Source organism: Tiliqua scincoides, chromosome 4 (assembly GCF_035046505.1).
Source record: "Tiliqua scincoides isolate rTilSci1 chromosome 4, rTilSci1.hap2, whole genome shotgun sequence".
Classification (NCBI taxonomy): Eukaryota; Metazoa; Chordata; class Lepidosauria; order Squamata; family Scincidae; genus Tiliqua; species Tiliqua scincoides.
Window position 1 is genome coordinate 50918950 of NC_089824.1, and position 20736 is coordinate 50939685.

The 20736-nt window shown below is 43.3% G+C and overlaps 1 protein-coding gene across 1 annotated transcript in view; it reads left to right on the forward strand.

Annotated features, from left to right (window-relative positions):
- LOC136648312 (desmocollin-1-like) overlaps positions 1 to 20736 on the forward strand; it is a 49252-nt gene that overhangs the window by 3924 nt on the left and 24592 nt on the right. The window contains exons 4-8 of the mRNA XM_066624425.1: positions 9394 to 9539; positions 11690 to 11892; positions 14163 to 14273; positions 17994 to 18149; positions 19572 to 19716. Coding sequence (XP_066480522.1) covers positions 9394 to 9539; positions 11690 to 11892; positions 14163 to 14273; positions 17994 to 18149; positions 19572 to 19716 — 761 coding nt within the window. The remainder of the gene's footprint in view (positions 1 to 9393; positions 9540 to 11689; positions 11893 to 14162; positions 14274 to 17993; positions 18150 to 19571; positions 19717 to 20736) is intronic.

Sequence of the window (20736 nt, forward strand, 5' to 3'; positions counted from 1 at the left end):
TTAAGGACCTGTATGAATCTTCTGCCATATGAATCTACTGTCCTTTAAGATCATCAAGGGAGTCTCTGCATGCCTTCATTTAATGAGGCTAGACTGATATGCCTGCAGGACAGAGCCTTCTCTGTGATAGCCACCCCTCTTGTGGAACTCCTTCCTCAGAACATTTAAGAACTCTGCTCACTCACACACTCTCTCTTGTTCTCCACTTTGCTTGTCAACTGTTGTTTTGACTTTTAATTTATTAATTTAATTTATTATTAGTTATTTTATTCATAGCGATTGTGTTTTTTAAAAATGGAACTAAGTAGTCCCACCTTGGGACTATTTGTGAAAGGTGGAATAAAAAGGAAATAAAGTACAGTAATTCTTCTAACACCGAAGTTAGCACATCACCTCCTCCAAATCATGATTCAGAGCATCCACTAACTCCCTGGGATTAGTTGGCATAGTGAAACACAGCTGGGTGTCATCCCAGATTCCCACACATCCTCGCCCAGTAGTCACGTAGGTGTTAAAACAGCAACACACACACACACCTTGTGATACTTCAAAGCCATGAGACTGAACAGTGGTCCCCTAACAATATTTTCTGCAGCTCCTCTGCAGAAAGAACCAAAATGGCACAACACAATGCCTCCCAGTCCCAACCTTGGGAAGTCATCCATCCATCTAGTGACAGTAGAGATACAGTTATTGTTAATGGTCCAATACAATGGGTTGTACCCAAGGATGCCTTGCATAATTAGAAAGGTATTTCCACATTCACAAGTCACCTGTTTTCTACTGGTTTTCCCCTTCTACTACAGCACCCATACCCCAACTACACCATTCTGAATTGTCCCCCCAACCCTCAAGGGCAGATTTTCAGATGGTGCAGGGGCAATAGCAGGGAGGAGGAGAAGGGAAAACCCTGTTGTGAAAGTGAAATTCCATTCTCCTTTGGATACACTCCGATACACATTAGTTGGCAATGTGCCGAGTTGAGTATAATGGCACCTTCCTCAAATTAATGGATGCAGTCCAGAGAAGCTTCCTCTTTACACAAAGCACTTCATATGTAAATAGTTCCACTGAAATCAGCATGCCTTATTTTCTAGTAAGGTGTTGAGGATCAGATTTGTCAACATCCCTACATCCCATTGATATAAAGAATTTATGCAGATATTCTCCTTCAGCGGAATCCTTTTTAACTCCCCGCACAGCAATGCAGCAACACCAATGCAGTGTTTGCTGTATCACGTAGAGGAGTTTTGGCATGTTGAGGCTTCCTCGAGGTAAGGGAACATTTGCTCCTTTACCCCAGGATAAGCCCCAGCTGCTGCCATTGGTCAACTTGGACCTGCACCAGTGGTATTGCTGGTGAAAGTTTGCATTGACCTGTAAAGGTGGGTCAGGCCTGGGAAGGGTGTTAGGTTTCAGTTGGCTCCACTGCCACTGAACCCAGCCTCTTCCCAGACCTGATCCATCCTCTGTTGTGCCCTATCTCCTCCATGTTCTGCCCACCCCTCCCCATTCCACCTCTCCTCACCTTCCTCTGACCCCCTGCACAGCCTTACCTGTGGTTGTCCTTGATCCATCTTTGCATGGACCCAGGTGCTCGCTGCTTGTGATTGGTGGCCAAGTTGTGCACGCCAGTGCTGTTGCATTTGCAACATCCAAAAAATGTGTTACGCTAGTAGAATGTGTGCTCTGCCGGTATAACACGCCCTTGGAACTGGGCCACCAAACTCTTTAATGTTTTCATCATAATGCAGACTTAAACATCTCCCCCCCTCATGTTATCAAGTACAGCCTGCTATTCTGAAGTGATGTTGCTTCCAAAGGATGTTAAGCTTTTTATAATTTAGCTTGTTACCTCTGTTTGGATCAACATGGGAACTCAAGCAAGGAAACCCTGGGCTGAAATACTTGTTTGGAAACTGCAGCTCTAGCAGCCCATCCCTGGCATTGATGATTCAGTGGATATTGATGGAGTGGAATATTTGCATGTGCAATGTACAGTACTACTGTGAATACAAACTCTATTGTGCAAGTATGAAGCATTAGCACCATATATTACATCAAAGCAATATAACATGCTATTAAAACTTTATGGTGTGATTTTTAGTTATATCCTTCTTCTTAGTAAGCTTCCAAATAAAGGAATATATCCTAAGGGTTTCCTTCTCTGTAGCAAGGACTGTCCTCTTGAAGAAGAGTACAGTCAGTACTCGTTTATCCACTAGGGTTAGGTTCCTGGAAATCCCAGTGGATAGCAGATAATGAAACATTGATCCTATAGGATCAATGGGGTTAGGTACAAGGGGTACCCTAGGAGGAAAGGGTACCATCAGAAGAATCCAGCGGAGACCCTCCGGAAGCCAACAAAGTTAAGCAGGAAGTGCCAATATATCTCTGAAGGCTGCAGAGATCTGCTGGAGACTGCGGGGATCTTCAGAACTGCACCTCCAATCAGTGCAGACCCCTTTAAAATGACCGTTGGAATCATCTGCCAGTCTGCGCTGGTTGCAGGCACCATTCTAAAGGTCCTTGCAGCCTCTGAAAGGTCTGTGCATAGCAGATAACAAGAACCGAGACGCATCTAACAGGAGGAGGTAGCAATTCTGCCCCTCATGGATAAGTGAATTCACATATAAAGAGAACTGACTGTACTTCCTTTGGAGGAAGGAAACTTTAGAATACAACCAGTTGCCAGCAAGAACGGGACTCCACTGCATGCCTGAAATTTTTTTTTTCCAGGTTTCCATTCAGTTTCAGTTCACTTCAGCATGACTCCTTCATACTAGTGTCAATTGTGTAACATACTCTCTTCAAATAAGTCATTATTATATACGTTATTTGAAACAATACACGATGAAATTATTGCCACATCTGTAGTTCCAAGACTGATCCTAATAAAATTACCAACACTTTGCCCCAGACCTGAACTCATTAGCTCCACAATAATAGTAAATCACTTTACCACATAAGCATTGCAATTTTGCATTCTGGGCTGCAATTTGGAAAGAATGCCAATTTTCCTGTTGTTTAAGAAGTTTAGTTTACCTTACCTTACATTTGACTTAGTCATTAACATTAAATAAACTACACATGCAATTATGGACTAACCCCCTCCCCCACCGAAATGCTTTTGTTAGGAGTCCTGAAGAAGAATTTAAAAAAATGCCTTATTTTTACAGGTAGTTCCTGTTCACTTGATGATGGAACACTTCAGATTCTAAACATCCTGGGACTAGGTTATCTTTGTGAGCTATCTCCTCCCATATGAACTTGTCTGAACTTTAGGATTGGCCACAGTCACAGTTTGTGAATCAACTGCTATTAGAAATGTGGCTGGTGATAACCAGCGACAGGGCCTTTTTGATGACAGCCCCATATCTTGGAATTTATTTTATTAACTTAATATAGCCACATACTACTTTTCCAAATTAAAATCTGGACAGAACAGCTCAGAATAAAGCACTCTGCCTAGGGAGGTTAGGCTGGCCTCACTTCTTGTCATTTTAAAGCAATGCCTGCAGACTGTTTATTCCACAGGGGTTTTGATTTCATGATTTGATCATTCCTGAAAAATCTATTTATATCATTTTGTAGGTGTTATATTGTTTTATTGCTCCTTTTAAAATTCATCAGCCACTTGATATGCTAGGCTGCAATCCAATCCACACTGGCAGTAAGCATAATTCATAATGGGATGCTTTAGTATCCCATTTTTTTAAGAAGTATAAAATTACTTCTGTGTAGACATACATAGGATTGGGCTCTCAGTGACTGAAAGGCAGGATAGAAATAAATATATAAATCTGTGTCCATAGTGCTGCTTCTCCCTTCCTCTTGCAAAGAACATTGGTAATTCCTAGGGTTTTTGTGTATGTCGTAATAATTATTATTTAGAGAAGGTGTACTGTAGCACCAGCTCAAAAATTTGTGTAATTGTTTATGGCTATGTCTGCCCGGATGATGGCCGGATCCCAAAGGATCTCCTCTATGGAGAACTCGTGCAAGGAAAGCGCCCTACAGGTAGACCACAGCTGCGATACAAGGACATCTGCAAGAGGGATCTGAAGGTCTTAGGGATGGACCTCAACAAGTGGGAAACCCTGGCCTCTGAGCGGCCCGCTTGGAGGCAGGCTGTGCAGCATGGCCTTTCCCAGTTTGAAGAGACACTTTGCCAACAGTCTGAGGCTAAGAGGCAAAGAAGGAAGGCCCATAGCCAGGGAGACAGACCAGGGACAGACTGCACTTGCTCCTGGTGTGGAAGGGATTGTCACTCCCGGATTGGCCTTTTCAGCCACACTAGACGCTGTGCCAGAACCACCTTTCAGAGCGTGATACCATAGTCTTTCGAGACTGAAGGTTGCCAATACTACTATGTCTGCCCACCTGTACCTATATTCCATTTATCCAGTAATTTCAGCTCATTTTGACTATGCTGCCAAATTCTTATATAGCCATTTATATATGTTGTTCTGAAGTGACACAGGGCACAATCCTAACCGCTTATGTCAGTGCTTTCCAGCACTGGCATAGTGGTGCCAATGGTTCATGTGCTTCATCCTGCTGTTGGGTGTCACTCACTCAGTCCTCGTCAAAGTAAGGGAATGTTTGTTCCCTTACCTCAGAGCTGCATTACCCTTATGTCAGTGCTGGAAAGCACTGACATAAGGGGTTAGGATTGCGCCCACAAACTCATAGTGAGAGGTAGGGGTGGAATTTTAGTGCACGTCACTGGAAGGAGGTACTTTAAGGTACACAACCATGGATTTTGTACCCGCATTCATGATTTTGCAACAATTAAGTAGGGCTCCTGTGTTTTCTGAAAGTTGATGACTCTCTAAAGTGATAGTGATTACTTGAGGATACTACTAGGATCCTTTTTCAGCAAAGTTGCTTATCTGATGGGAATTTGAAGATGGCAGACTGAACAAAGTATCAAAGGCTGGCGGTTCTACTTGGGGTTATCTCTGAGCAGAATTTTCACATCCTTGGGGAAATCAGTGCACTCAAGATGCTGCACTCATTAAAACATTCTACACAGGCAATCTCAATCCCAGATACCAAAAAGGACTCCTGTTTCTAATTGCTGGTAGAACACAACTTGTGATGGAGGGCAGAGAGAAAATTTGACATGGCTTCCATTGATCTGTTGGCTTTGAAAAAGTCATGGGTAGAGGTGTTTGTTTCCAATGAGTAAGACTAAACTAAACATAGTGGGTTTACTTCTGAGTAAAATAAATAACACAGTTTTCAAACACCTCTAGTCATGGGCAATAGTTGGCTCCTTAATCTGGAATCAAAAAGTGCCACTGGCCCCTATTGTTCAATAACATTCTAGAAATTTCAGGGTGCTCTGAGTCATGATCTGGTAATCATCATGGCCATTTTGGAAGTTATGGACATTGGGCTTGCTGTGGTTTTAAGAACCAGCAGTGGCTGCAGCCAAAACACCTGGACTGGAGTGAGGACTACTGCGATCTTGTCTGTCCAGCTTTTTTTGCTGTTTGGCGCCATTGCCAAGAAGAAGAGACAGCAGCTGGGAGCTGCTCTTCCATCTGTGACCTAATGTTGGGGAACCTCTTTTCATTCTGTCATCTACTGCCGGGTTTCCTGGTGGCCATTTTCATGAGAACTATTCAGATTGTGCCTGCTGCTGTTTTAAGAACCAGCAGTCAGACAACTTGGTTTTCTTTTAATTGTGTGTAAACTGCTTTGAACAGTCTCAGCTTGAAAGCTGGTATATAAATATCTCAGGCCCAGGAGATAGCTTTAGGTTCACAATTTTACCTCAGAAACATGAAAGAAGAAGAACCAGTTCTTGTAAAAGAACTTTTCAATAATGACTGAAGAACTGAACAATAAACAGATGCTGTGGTCCAATCCTGTCCCACACTAGTGCTCAGGATGCAGGGCTGCCAGTGCATCGGCCACTGTATCCAGGGGACCAGCGTGGCCAGGAGAGGTAAACAACGAAAATGTGTACATGTCTCCTCAGCTCCCTATTGGGCTCCTCACATCTATGCCAGCTCTTATACTGGCATAGATTTGAGGAGCCTCCTGGGAACATGTCAGGCCTGGGGAGGGGATTTGGATATGGTTATACAGCACAGACCCTTTGCAGGAAACATTGGAGGTAACCCCAATTTGCCTTTGGAGCTACACATGCCATCATAACACAGGCCAACACACATTTTGCTTCCTTAAATGTTACACCTATTCCTGGGTATATTTGGGGTGCCGATTCCAAAAATGGCATCCGTTTTGCCCTATCACGTCTAGTTTTGGAGGCACGGCATAGCCTCTTTAGTGAATGGTTCAAGCAGCTTCCTCATAAGGAAGCCTACACCATAGCTTCCTCATGAGGAAGCTGCTTGAACCATTCACTAATAAGGCTATACTATATCTTCAAAACTAGATGTGATAGGGCAAAACGGATGCCATTTTTGGAATCGGCACCCCAAATTCATATCAAACCACCATAAAGTTTGGGAAAAACCTTTCTGAGCCTAATTTTGTAGGCCTGTGTAATCAGGTAACATGGCTGTAGGTCTGGATAATATTCAATTGCAACACATGCCCCAGGATGTGCTTGATTTGCTGCTGGTCCCTGTTACCCCAGTTTTTCGGGAATCTGTACAAATGGGCCTACACATGTACCAAAACAAGCATGCTATGGGGAGAAAGTTGGGGGGGGGGAGTTCAAAGGTTTCAAATCACAATACAAAGTTTGTTAAGGACTGTTTTACAATAACAAAAGGGGAACCAAGAGAAATGTGTTGTGAAAGGTAATACTGAAATGAGAGGCAAATACATGAGCAAGAGTAATTATAGGGCTCTGAGGTATGAAAAGGTGTTCTGATAGTGTTACTAGGTGTGCTTTTAAAATGTATGTAAAGTGCACATAGGGTAAATGTATTGCATGTGCAGGGACCAGGTGCAGTAGCTTGTGGCACAACTCAGTGGAATGCATGAAAAGAGAATTAGAGGCAAGGTTAAAGGTGCAACAACAGATAGCATGTATTGTGGGAACCATCCTGTCAGGGGAAGATAGGTGGAATAGAAATATGACTGATAAATAAATAGGAATGGGAACCAAAAATGCAATGCAGTGTATCCAACAACCACTCATAGCTAGGTTCTAAATGTCAGTGGTTTGTAAGTTGGAGGAAAGAGAAAGTGAAAATCCATAGAAGGAGATAGGGCAGTAATGGAGGAAGGGGAGCAGACAATGGAGAAATCCAGGAGGTTACCCATGGGGAATAGGGGTTGAAATATAGCAAAAGAGCCAGGATTGCTTTCCCAGAAGAAGTGTTTGTTGCATGGTGACACAACGGGGGCTTAAGCAGCAGCTAAGCAGGCATTGGAGTGGCCGCTTGCAGTAGTCCTTGGAAAAAGGTCCAAGTGAGAAAGGAAGAAAAGTTGGAAGGAGAAGCAGTGTGATATGTGTCCTGGGTGCCAACTGGACACAGCACTTGGAGGGTAGTGAATGGAGGTGCCTGACACAGCATCTCTGGGTCTTTGGGCTATGAATGAATGAAGGGTAGCAAGAATTGAACAAAGATCAACTACACAAAGATCTGGAACCCTGCTTTTGATATCTAAAATTCTCATAGTGAATCAAAAGCAAACTTAACAAGAGTGACTTTATCAAGGATCTTTCTTTTGTGTCTTGATCTCCAACTGGAGGTGTATTTTTTGCACCCTGCCAAGAGCGCAATGATGGATCTCTTGATTGCTGTGGTGACTTGGACCACAATTATCTTGCAACTTTTCATTAAATTTTGCCATGAAAGGCATGTGTTTTGTGTCTCTAATGACTGTGTTTATTCCAACTTCAGTAATCTCCCAGTTGGTGGCTTGTTTGCAGATGTAAATCTGCTGACTGAGTAAGATGTAGCTAGTCATGGGATTTGCCAACAAGAGAAAGGCAAGGCTTCTCCTCAGGCAGTCAGCTAGTTTGAGGAGAGGTTGTGATGATTGCTCTGCAGAACCAGAACATGGCTTTTTCTCAAAGGCCAGTGGGACCTGAAGCTTCCCTGTCATCAACTCAATTCAGAACACCAAGTGACTGGCAAAGGTCGTGCTTGCCTTTCATATACCCAGGCACCATATGCATGTGTATAACGAGAATAGTGTCAGGCAGTAATAGGTCAGGGCAATCCCCAGAGGTTTGACAGTTTACAAGTATTTCCATGTGGTTTAGTCAGATCAATTTCCTTGAAATAACTGGTTTAGATTTGTTTAGGTTAAATCCTATTCTGAGTCAGGATCATTGAATGAAGGGTTGGAAGATATCTGAGGTCTTCAGTGTCTCCAAAGGGACGCTGCTGCTAGTAAGAAAGACTAGTAAGTAGTAAGAAAGAAGAAAGTAGTAAGAAAGAAAGGAAATTGTATTGGTGTGAATCTGATAGGAGATTCTGAAGGCTTGAGCCCATTATGCTTTCATTGGCCTAAATAGCCTTGTTTTCTTCCACTGACAGGATGTTCCCATGGCTATGCCATGCCCTGCACATTTCAATGATGCAATTATGTTGATCAGGCAATCGGGGTGTGATCTGCAAGTTACAGCCACTTTGGGAAAATTAGCATTCAGCTCCTACTCACCCTTTACTCATCATAATGGGGGGGGGCGGAGAAAATGGGAGGCAACAGGAAAAAAGAAAGGATGGAACAAGGCAGCAAAGGGGAGAGGGGGAGGGCAGAACAGGGAGGCAATGGGGATGGGGGATGGATTGGCCACAGGAAATGAGCAGGTTCGGTGTCAGTGGCGAAAGTTGAATCTTAGTCTCATTCCCAGCCCTGATCTCACATTCTGGGTCCATGTAGACCTGCATCAGTGATTTCACTAGCACAGGTCTGAGCAGACCCTTCTGCACTGCGGACGCTTACCCCTGGGTAATGGAAGAATTTTCCCTTACTGAGAGGAGGCCTCCATGGCTGCTCCTGCCCCCCCGCCTCTGATGCAGCTGTAGTTATTTTGGTTTTGCTGCATTGGTGGGGGGCAGGGAACCATAGAATTTGGTTGTTAGCCTTGAAGATCCTTTCCAACTCTATCTAATCACACCCTCTCCTTGGAAGTAGGAAAATTCTATTGTTTCGTAAAGGTCCTTATCCTCTGCCGGAAGACTTCCAGCAAGGCAAAACCCTCCACGTCCCTAAATAATTGGTTCCATTGTTGAACCACTTGCACAGTTAAGAATTTCTTCTTGGTATTCAACCAGAATCTCCCCTTCTGCAGCTTAAGCCCATTAAGATCTATTTCTACTCTCTGGAGCAGCAGAGAACTAATTTTTGCTCTCTTCCATGTGACAGTCCTTTAGGTATGCAAAGAGCTGTTGTGCCCTTGATACTTCTTAAAATGACTGAAACAATGAATATTACATTTGTTGTTCTTAGTTATAGTTTTGTACATTCAAAATGCCTCCCATATTCATTTCCAATTATTTTTTTTCTCCAGGTGCTAAGTTTGCATTGTGAAGCTTGCAAGGAAGTGACCTTTAATGTGTCTTCAAACCTAGAGGCATGGACATTAATTGGCAGAGGTGAGAAATGGCAAGTAAATAACCACTGGCATGTCCGTTTTGATGCTGCTTTGACAATGTTTTCTGTTTTTTTTTTTGCTGTATTTACAGTAGCAATCCAAAACCTGCTCATGATTAGTAAGCCCCTTTGAATACAGTAGAATATACTTCTGAGTAAGCATGCTGACAATTGCAGTTTTACTACTTTGTCAGGCAAGCAAGCAATTTTATTTAATTTGTTCTATTGAAATTCATTTATGAACAAGTCAAATATAACCAACAAAACTGCTAACAAACAGAATGCTCTGCCTCATTCTCTTTAGTAGCCTTATAGTTTTATTTAATGTCCAATCCAGAGGTTCTCAAACTGGAATGTCACAACACCCCGGCCTGAGAAGCCCTGCCTCTGACTCCTTAAGGACGGGCAAAGACAGTGACGTGATCCCCAGGATTGTGCTGCTGTCAGGAACCGGAGGGGTTTTTAATGTACCTGGAGCCAGTGCCAGAGTCCCGGGGGTCTGGGGAGCCCTCCACAGTGCTCACTGCTCCTCTGAACAGCTAAAAATATACAGCTTTTGGTTTTTAGAAAACCGGTATAGAAATCAAATAAAAAAATTAAATAAATAAAGTAACAAAAAATGGTCACTTCCAGTTCCGCTTTGAAAACTGGAAGAGCCTGTTTTTTGTTATTTTTAGCTGTTTGGAGGCACAGGTGGCCCTGTGGAGGGCTCCCTGAATCCTCAGGACTCTGGTGCTGTCTCCAGGTACATAAAAAACCTCTCCCTTCCACAATAGCAGCACAATCCTGGGGATCGTGTTGCTGCCTTAGCCCCTGGCCCACATTTACCTTGAGTCTCAAACTCGTGAGAAGTTTGAGAATTGAGGGTCCAATCCGATCAAAATCCCCCCCTCACCAATGCAACTGTGCCAGCGGAGAATGCATTGCATCCTACAGGGGAGGCAGTCCCAGAGGTCTCCTCCAATTAAGGGAATATTTGTTTCCTTGCTGCAGGGTAAACTCTGCTGTCCCAACAGGTCCACTTGAACCTCTACCAGAGATTTTCCTGGTGCAAGTCCGAGTGGGCCCAGGTAGGTAGATTGAGGCTGGAAATGGAGATAGGATATTGACAGAACTGCCACTGCTGATAACCACCCCTTTCCTGGCCTTGACATATCCCCATCTCCTCCCCAGTTGCCACCCAAATATGCCTACTGCCTGCATCCCTGCTCTGAATAACCAGCACTGGGGCTCCTGCAGAGGCTGCTGTTGCCTGGCCACCACAGCTTACTGTTGAGGCAGCGGCCAGGTTGCACTCTTTAGTATGCAAGACACTTGAATTTAGCAACAGCCATAAAGCAGGCTGCACTACTGGAATATATATTATGGCCACACGGCCACCAGATAGGACTGGGCTATAAGTGTTCCATATACTGTATGTAGTAGGGTTTGCCGTCTGCTTCAACCTGAGGCTCCAAGAGGGTCACCCATTTGCTTTTCAAATTGGTATTAGTGTACCAATTTGCCTTTGGTACACTAGTTGCCTTTGACATAAGTGAAATGTAAGCATTTCATAATGACGTGCTGTCTAACAAACCTGGGTGTGTATTCCCCTCCCTAAACTCATTAATTACAGTTAGGCTAATTGTATCCAGCTATACTTTGATGAATGACCAGTGGACAAGCCTGTAAAGTTTGTTACCCAGATTTGCAAACCTAAATGCTAGGTTAAGATTTTGGCTTAGAGCAGAGCTCTCCATACCCTGGCCCATGGGCCAGATTCAGGGTTTGGAAAAAGCTCACCACTCCTCCAAGTGAGTGGTGCTTACCATCCTGCATCCCTGTGCCCAGATCAACTTGAAAGAAATGCAGCGTTGCGGCAGAACAGTAAGCACTGCTTGGGACGGGAAGGGCTTTTTTTGGGACATAGCTGTTTCCCATTTGGAGACTGCCAGTTAAAGCAAGCTGTTAAAGCTAGTTAAAGCAAGCACGTTCAGATAGAAAATAAAATAGAAGACTGAATAACTTTCATATGTGGCTTCATCCAAATATGCTGGGTAATCAAACACAGTATATTTTTTTTGGGTAGGAGCATACCTTTCCTACCTTTGCTAGTCATTTCGACCACTGTTTCTTATTTCATTCCATCTTTACAATTTGTTGTTCTTAACAGTAAATTTGGAACAGTGCCTTGGGACTTCAGACCTAATCAGTTCAAGTGATCCAGATTTCCTCGTTGTAAAAGATGGTTCTGTATATACAACAAATGCCATTTCTCTGTCTTCGGAGGAGAAAGCTTTCACCGTATTTCTTAATGACCATCAAGAACAAAAACAAAAGAAAATACACATCAATTTGCTATCACATCCTGTCAAGGTAAATGGCATCCATTTATATCAATATTTTTTATATGAAGGTAGGTTTAAGTTGCTTTCCTCTGTAGACAAAACCAGCAATTAATAAATGTCATGGATACTCTCATTTGGTCAACCATCATTATGCTCCTGATTCATTTGAATGTTAAACTGGGCTCCTTATGTTTAATTTAATCTCATTTACATCAGTGGAATTTTTCCAGCCTTCATCTAAGTAGTTAATTTTACTGGCCAATCTAACATAACTCCCCCAACCGATGCAGCTGTGCCAGCAGGGTGTGTGCTGCATCCCATTGGGGAGTTTGAGCTCCAGGACTATCCTCGAAGTAAGGGAACATTGTCCCCTTGCTCCAGGGCAAGCTTCCTCTACCCTGACAAGTCTACTTGAATTAGTAAATCTTTAAAAAGGGACAGATTTAGTCAATCTTTAAAAAGGGAAAGAGGGGGGACCCGGGAAACTATAGGCTAGTCAGCCTAACATCTGACCTGGTAAGATCATACTGGGTAAGATGGTGGAATGCCTCATCAAAGATAGAATCTCAAAGCACACAGATGAACAGGCCTTGCTGAGGGAGAATCAGCATGGCTTCTGTAAGGGTAAGTCTTGCCTCACAAACCTTTTAGAATTCTTTGAAAAGGTCAACAGGCATGTGGATGTGGGAGGACCCGTGCACATTATATATCTGGACTTTCAGAAGGTGTTTGACACAGTCCCTCACCAAAGTCTACTAAAAAAGCTCCACAGTCAGGGAATTAGTGGACAGGTCCTCTCCTGGATTGAGACCTGGTTGAAGACCAGGAAGCAGAGAATGGGTGTCAATGGGCAATTTTCAAAATGGAGAGAGGTGAAGAGCGGTGTACCCCAAGGATCTGTCCTGGGACTGCTGTTCTTCAACCTCTTCATAAATAACCTGGAGAAAGGAGTGAGCAGTGAGGTGGCAAAGTTTGCAGATGACACCAAACTTCTGGTAAAGACCAGAAGTGATCGTGTGGAGCTCCAGAAGGATCTCTCCAAACTGGTAGAATGGGCAGAAAAATGGCAGATCCATTTCAATGTAAGTAAGTGTAAAGTCATGCACATTGGGGCAAAAAAATCAAAACTTCACATATAGGCTAATGGGTTCTGAGCTGTCTGTGACAGATCAGGAGAGAGATCTTGGGGTGGTGGTGGACAGATCAATGAAAGTGTCAACCCAATGTGCGGCGGCAGTAAAGAAGGCCAATTCTATGCTTGGGATCATTAGAAAAGGTATTGAGAACAAAACAGCTAATATTATAATGCCATTGTACAAATCGATGGTAAGGCCACACCTGGAGTATTGTGTCCAGTTCTGGTTGCTGAAGCTCAAAAAGGACATAGTGGAAATGGAAAAGGTGCAGAAGAGAGCGACTAAGATGATTACTGGGCTGGGGCACCTTCCTTATGAGGAAAGGCTACGGCGTTTGGGCCTCTTCAGCCTAGAAAAGAGGCGCCTCAGGGGGGACATGATTGAGACATACAAAATTATGCAGGGGAAGGATAAAGTGGATAGAGAGATACTCTTTACATTCTCACATAACACCAGAACCAGGGGACATCCACTAAAATTGAGTGTTGGGAGAGTTAGGACAGACAAAAGAAAATATTTCTTTACTCAGCATGTGGTTGGTCTGTGGAACTCCTTGCCACAGGATGTGGTGACGGCATCTGGCCTGGATGCCTTTAAAAGGGGATTGGACAAGTTTCTGGAGGAAAAATCCATTATTGGTTACAAGCCATGATGTGTATGTGCAACCTCCTGATTTTAGAAATGGGCTATGTCAGAATGCGAGTGCAAGGGAGGGCACAAGGATGCAGGTCTCTTGTTTTCTGGTGTGCTCCCTGGGGCATTTGGTGGGCCACTGTGAGATACAGGAAGCTGGACTAGATGGGCCTGCGGCCTGATCCAGTGGGGCTGTTCTTATGTTCTTATGTAGTACCAGCTTTTTTTTGTTTTGGTGCAGGTCCAAGTAGACCCAAGTAGGTGGGTTGAGGCTGGAAAGGGGGATAGAATGCAGCTGTACCAATGGGGCGTGTGCTGCATTCTGCCGTAGGGAGGGGCCAGTGACAGAGACCTCTTCAAGGAAAGGGAACATTTGTTCCGTCAACTTAGGACGGCATTACAGCTGCATGGGAGCTGGTAAGTCGGATAGGATTGGGCCTTCAGAACAGCAGGAAAAATTAGGTATATAACCAGTCATACATAATATTTGAATGCATTATTGATATTTATTTGTGTATTCCAACCCCAGACACACAAAACTGGTGAGACTATTCTTAGACGAACTAAACGACGATGGGCTCCTGTTCCAACCAGCATAATGGAAAACTCACTGGGACCTTTCCCAATGCAAATTCAGCAGGTAATTTTTAATATAGTGCATATGTTTAATGATTCTTTTCTATTTAATACTTAGAACAAGATCACCTGAGAAAGCCCAGTAAGTGTTGATCTCAGGAAAACAACTGTGGCTGCAATCCTAACACATTTTCCAACACTGACATAAGGGCAGTGCAGCTCCAAAGTAAGGGAACAAACATTCCCTTACTTTGAGGAGGCCTCCATGAGTGCCACCCGACTGCAGGATGCAACACATGTCCCACTGGCACAGCTATGCCAGTGCTGAAAAGTGGGTTAGGATTGCACCCTGTGACTCTTCAATAGCTTTGGACATGAATAAAGAAGCACAGCTAGTCCACCCTGTGGTCACTTATGCATTAGTCTGGCAGCATTCCTTCATCTTATCCCAAGGGATCAACTTTGCATAGGAAAGTTGTATGCATAGGTCTAAGCCTGCACAACCTGCTCACCTTTCCTATGGCAGATGAATTTCTGATATGGAAGTGACTGTGCAGCTGGGTGACTGTGTTTCTTTCATTACATCTAAAGCCATCTGGTCTGCAACCATTTTGTAAGATACTTCCAGTCCAAGCTCAGAACAATTCCCCAGTTACTTCCATTTTGGGCAGTCATGTTATCACTGCTGATCTACGATGAATGAATCACAAAAAAGTTTTTGTTGAAAGTAGGGTTGGAATCTGCTACATTGGTTTCTGTCCTCTGAAATTCACTGAGACCAAGTTGGAAACTGGCTGGAATTGCAAAAGTGGCATTGGAACCAAGAGTAGTAAGTGAGTTACTTCATTCAGGTCTTTAGTAGATATGCCAGTGAAACTGACATGAAGGTAATCTTGCTCATCCAATAACAGCCCAATTCTATCCAAGATTGAGCAGTTGGGGGGAATTTATGACAGTGAAAGAGTCTTCCACCTATTCTGAATAGTGGAACAGTACCACCTCTTTTAATGCCGTGGATGTGTTCCTGAAAAACAGAGTGCTGTGTGTATCCATGCTATAAGTGCGTAAATTATAACACTGCTCTAATGTAGGTGTAGGTGTAGGTGTAGGTCTACACTAGTGCATTATAATCGACTGCTACTGCATGGCAGTGGTGAAAGGTGGTAACAGTGCTAATCTCAGAAGGATGAGCCAGGATGTGACTCATCTCTGGACTCATCCTTTTTGTCCAAGAAGGCATCTAAGGCATCTTGTCAGAGAAGGCATCTGTGCCTTCCCACAGTTTCCTTGCGAAGGCCTTTTCTGGGAGCAAATAACTGGTCCTGTGTTAGCCAAAATACACCTTTCTCTGGCCTGGTGCTAACCAGAATTCACTGCCCTTGTTGGTGCAGAATATTCTAGACAGAAAATTACAAACAAAATATGCAACTCCCACTGGCTGACAGCACAGTGCAGTACAGACAGCAGTACTTTTCTGTACCAAACTTTTAAACAGCCTTATGGATTTTAACCTTTTTTATGACATTTAAAATTATACCCAGGACAAAGAGAGCTATAGCAAAGTAGTGTTGTAGGAAGCATACAGTCAGTTCTCTTTATACACAAATTCATTACCCATGAATTTATGTATCTGCAAGGGGTGGAATTGCCCCCTACCTCTCGTTTTCCATTCTTCTGTTCTTGCTATCCACTGTCCAGCAGGTCTTGGAATGCTGCAGAGACCTTCCAGAGACTGCAGGGACTTTAAATCTTTCCCTGGGCAGTTAAAAGGCTCTGCACTGGTTGCAGGCACCACTCTGAAGTACTCTGCAGCCTCTGGGAGGTCTCTGCTGTTTTCCTGAATGTTGCAGAGACCTTCTGGAAGCTGCAGGAAACTAACCACACTGGTCCCATAGGATCAATAGTTCATTATCTGCAAATTTGCTATCTGCTGGGGTTAAGTCCCTGCAGCCTCCTAACCCTAGGAACCTAACCCTAGCAGGTAATAGAGAACTGACTATGTTTACGCTTAGTACAGCTGGCCTGCATTTTGTGCTTGACTGACTTGTGCAAATTCAAGTGGATGCATTCAGCCCCCTCCTTCTCAAAAGATGGAGAAAAACAATAGTGAAGGTGACTCTGGCCTCCATTCCACTTACTCTTTTTATGCCTTGAAGCAAGCCTGAAACGGAGACTGAAGCTGCTATTCCCTCAATCCCCCTGTGTCTCTTGTACTCTGCTTTTAATACTTAGAGACCGTATGTATTTGTTGTTTTTAAAGGAGTTGACTGTATGCTTTTTGGGCTTTACACTCTTGACTTCGGAGCATAACCCTCATGTAAAATGTGAACTAACTGACTGTATTACTGTAAACTAAGCTATGCAACTCCTTTGAACATTTAAGGAAATTGACTTTTGATAACAACCAACGTTACAGGGCTGTTAGGATCCATCTTGTTGTCGGTCTGTCCCTGTTAAATGAAACAGCTTGTTGTGTGAAAAAGCTAACTCATGTTCCCTGAGCAAGAGTGACTTTACATTTTGCTTATACGTCAGGTACCAGCCTTTCCTTCTGGGGCATGAAGTACTGAGTGACAGCATTACATACAGCAAATTATAATAAGCTGCTTTGATGTTTCTGCAGCTCATCATGAGATCTGCAGAGTGGTTTACCATAAATGCGCATGCTGGGCTCTAGACAAATTTGTAACAGGTTGGTTTTCAGGGTTTCTTTTTTTTTTTTCCAGCAGATGTGTACAAATCTGCTGTACATTTCTCTGACCATTTAGTGAAGGGCAAACAGCTGCACTTTGACATGATCAGAAACACATGGTCTGAAATTATTTTTGTAGTTTGGGGGTTTGACTTGCTTCATTTTTCTTCAGTTAGACAAGTGTGATAAAAACTTTGTGTCCTATTTTTTTTAGGTGTCCTACTTATACAAGCAGAACTAGATTCAGCAAATGTAATAACTAATATCGCTTTATCCTTTTATAGGTACTGTAGCCGTTTCTACCAGATAAAGTGCTTCTGTTGTTTAATTATGCTTCTATTGTTTTATAATTTGTTTTATTGTATAGTGTGACCTGCCTTGGCGGTCCCTTAAATGGAACAGAGACACAAAAATACTTTAAATACATTTTGATCTTCTCCTTGGATGTGCACCAGTTACAGAACAGTGAAGGTCCAAAAAGACCCACTGTGGAGTAAGCAACAACAACAAAACAATAACAAACCGTTAGTGGAAGTCAGCTCCATTAACAAAAAGAAGGTTTGATTGCATTTATGTATGCTTATTATTACCACCTGAACAAAGTACAAGTGTGCGCTGCTTAATAACCTTCCGCTTAACAACGGACCACATATATGATGGTGATCAAAGCACAACAAAGAGGCTATTAATGAGGCAGTCAGAACTCCCATAGCCTACAGCAGAGTGTCACAGCCAAGGGGCTCTTAATGCAAAGAAGAGGCCATTTATCTCCAGTAGCCTGTGCAGCCAACTAGTATCTGGCAGGGAGTGTCTGTTTACTCAAAAAAGGCATTAGATTGGGCTTAATGTTCACTTAATGACCTAATCGGGATCAGAGAACAGTGATCAGAGAACATATCTCCGTGGTCAGGTGGCTCACAACTGTACTTAAAATGTTTCTAATGTACAGTAAATACTATGGAGAAGTTTAAAGTCCAAATTTCTGTGTTCTGTAGGAGTTTAATGTAATTTTAGGACTAGCGGCAAATCTGTGCTCTCATTCTGTAAATTGAGTGACAATGGTTTTCTTTATATTTTATTCCCTTTATGTAGCTGGTTTCTGATACAGCCCAAAGGTACAGCATCGTCTATTCTATAAGTGGTCCTGGTGTTGATCAACCACCGCTAAATTATTTTTACATTGAGAAAGAAACTGGAAATCTCTTTGTTACTTGCCCCATTGATCGGGAAGAGTATGCCGAATTTAAGGTACGATTGCTAACTTTGTGGATGTTTAAAATAATATGTGATTAAACCCATTAATTTCTGTTTTCTACCTATGTATCAAACTATGTTAGTTCTTCTTAAGTTCTTAGCTGGTGCTTGGGGAGCAGGTTGTCCTCTCAACCAGCATGCTGCTGTAGTGCCGCTGGGATCCATGTGTCACTCATGACATGTTTCCACTCTTTGCAATTGTTGGCAATATCAACTGTGTTACAGTGCAATCCTAACTTGGGCTGGAAACAGACAGGCCAGTGGGGCTGTGCTGCATCCAGTGCAAGTTTAGGGTTGACTGCAGGTCAGCCTGAGGCAAGGGGAAATGTTTCCCATTACTCTATGTTGCGCTGCAGCAGCCCCAATGGGTCTACTCGGCTCTGCGCCACCTGATGAGGTGGCACAAATCTGAGCAGCCCAGGAATGCCCTGGGCCGCCTGGGAATGGGATCAGGATCTGGCATAATTGCCAGGTCCTAGCCCCGCCTCCTTCTCCCCACTTGCCCACCTGGGGTCCCACCTGCTACCCACCCTGCCCCACCCCAAAACACCTCCCTCCCACCTCCTCCTTGCCCTCTGCATGTTCACCAGTCCCCTGCTTTGGCTGAGTTTGGCAGATGCAACTCACCTCGTCGCCAAGGCCCGCGGTGGCACAGGGACGCTGGTGCACCGAGTGGCACAAAAGTGTTTTACAGCACTTTTGCGACACTTCTGGGCCGGTACCAAGTCTGCTGTAGGATTGTGCCCTTAGTTAAACAACAGATCAACTGCACTTATTACCATTTTTGTTAATCTTGGACATATGGATCAGAAAGTTAGGAATGATCCTTGTCCTTGTTTTACTAATCTCATTTACTGTATCTAATCTGTCTTATTGTATCTGACTAACTGATTAGTGATACATCTGTGAATGAAACTTTATTAGACAAATGAAATTGCCAGTGATGTGAAGTTATAACCGTGAACAAGAATGGATCAAGTAAGAGAAGTTCAGAATTTATGCTGATGAGCGGAGACATGCAGTTTTAGGATGCAAGCATAAGCATACTCAAATACTTAAGTGATTAAGGTCACAATCCTATCCAGACTTTCTTGGGAGTAAACCCCATTGATTATAATGGCACTTACTTCTGAGTAGACATGCCTAGGATTGGGCTTTAAGCCCCATTTGAGCTCAGTAGGTCTTCTGAGTAAAAATGCATAGGATTTTGCTATTAGAAGTGTGCAGAAATGCTGCCATGGGTAAAAAAAACAAAAAAGGGCACCCTAACAGTGCTGATCTACCACTTTGGATGTGTATGAAGCATAAACCTTGTATGGCTTTCAGCAATGTTCAAATGACACTATCTTAATGTATTTCAAAGGAAATCCAATAACCCCAGCTGGCAACTGAAGGTATTTTCTCTCTTTTGAACAGATAATTTGCTATGCAAGGACAGTAGATGGCTATACTCCAGAGTTGCCACTTCAACACATAATCCGAATTGAGGATGATAATGACAACCCCCCAATTTTTGAGCCAGAGACTTGTACTTTTTCTGTTTATGAAAATAGCAGATCTGGTAAGCAGATATAATTTAATAAATCTTTTCCATTTGACTTGTAAGATATGAAGGATTTTCAGCCTCCTTGTTTAACAGCTGAATTTAAGCCACAAAATGACGAGGTGGAGTTTCCCACATGAAAGAAAAGCTGATTCCCATAGAAATGGTCCTGATGGTTGTAGATTCAAGGCTTGCTTGTGAAGACATGGATGTATGTTTACATGATGATTGTCAAAAGCATTAAATAAAATGCAGCATAAGCAAGAAAATCTAGGGAGAGCTGTAAGTAGCTGCAGTTGTAAGTAGCTGCTGTAAGTGTGACTGCAACACTGCTTAATTGACATTAGCAGACATGAAAACTCTTATAAAGTGCAATTTATATCCTCACTAGCTGATTGTGCTCCCTGAAGCACGTTGGGGAGCAAGTGACTAACGATATGTTTAGGTATTCATCACCACAGATACAATATAAGAAGAGCCCTGCTGTATCCAGACAAAGGCTCATCTAATCCTGCTATCTGTATCTCATAGTAGCCCACCAGGGAGCACACTAGATACCCGTATCCGGGTTTCAGGTTCGAGTCAGGTCCAACTCCACTATAGAATATGGGTTAAATTACCAGGCCTGAGGATCAATGTAATACTGGGGGTGTACTATCGTCCTCCAGACCAGAAACCGGAAAGGGACCTTGAAATGAGGAAAGAGATCAGGGAGGTGACAAGGGGGACTTCAGTTATCCTCACATCGACTGGGTCAATTTGTGTTCTGGTCACGAAAAGGAGACCAGATTTCCTGACATGTTAAATGACTGTGCGTTAGAGCAGCTAGTCATGGAGCCCACCAGAGGACAGGTGACTCTGGATTTAATATTGTGCGGTACTCAGGACCTGGTTAGAGATCAATGTTACTGAGCCATTGGGGAACAGTGATCATGCTGCGATCCATTTCAGGGGAAGAATATCAGGCAAATCACTAACAAAAACCCTTGACTTCCGACAAGCGGACTTCCCTCAAATGAGGAGGCTGGTTAGAGGGAG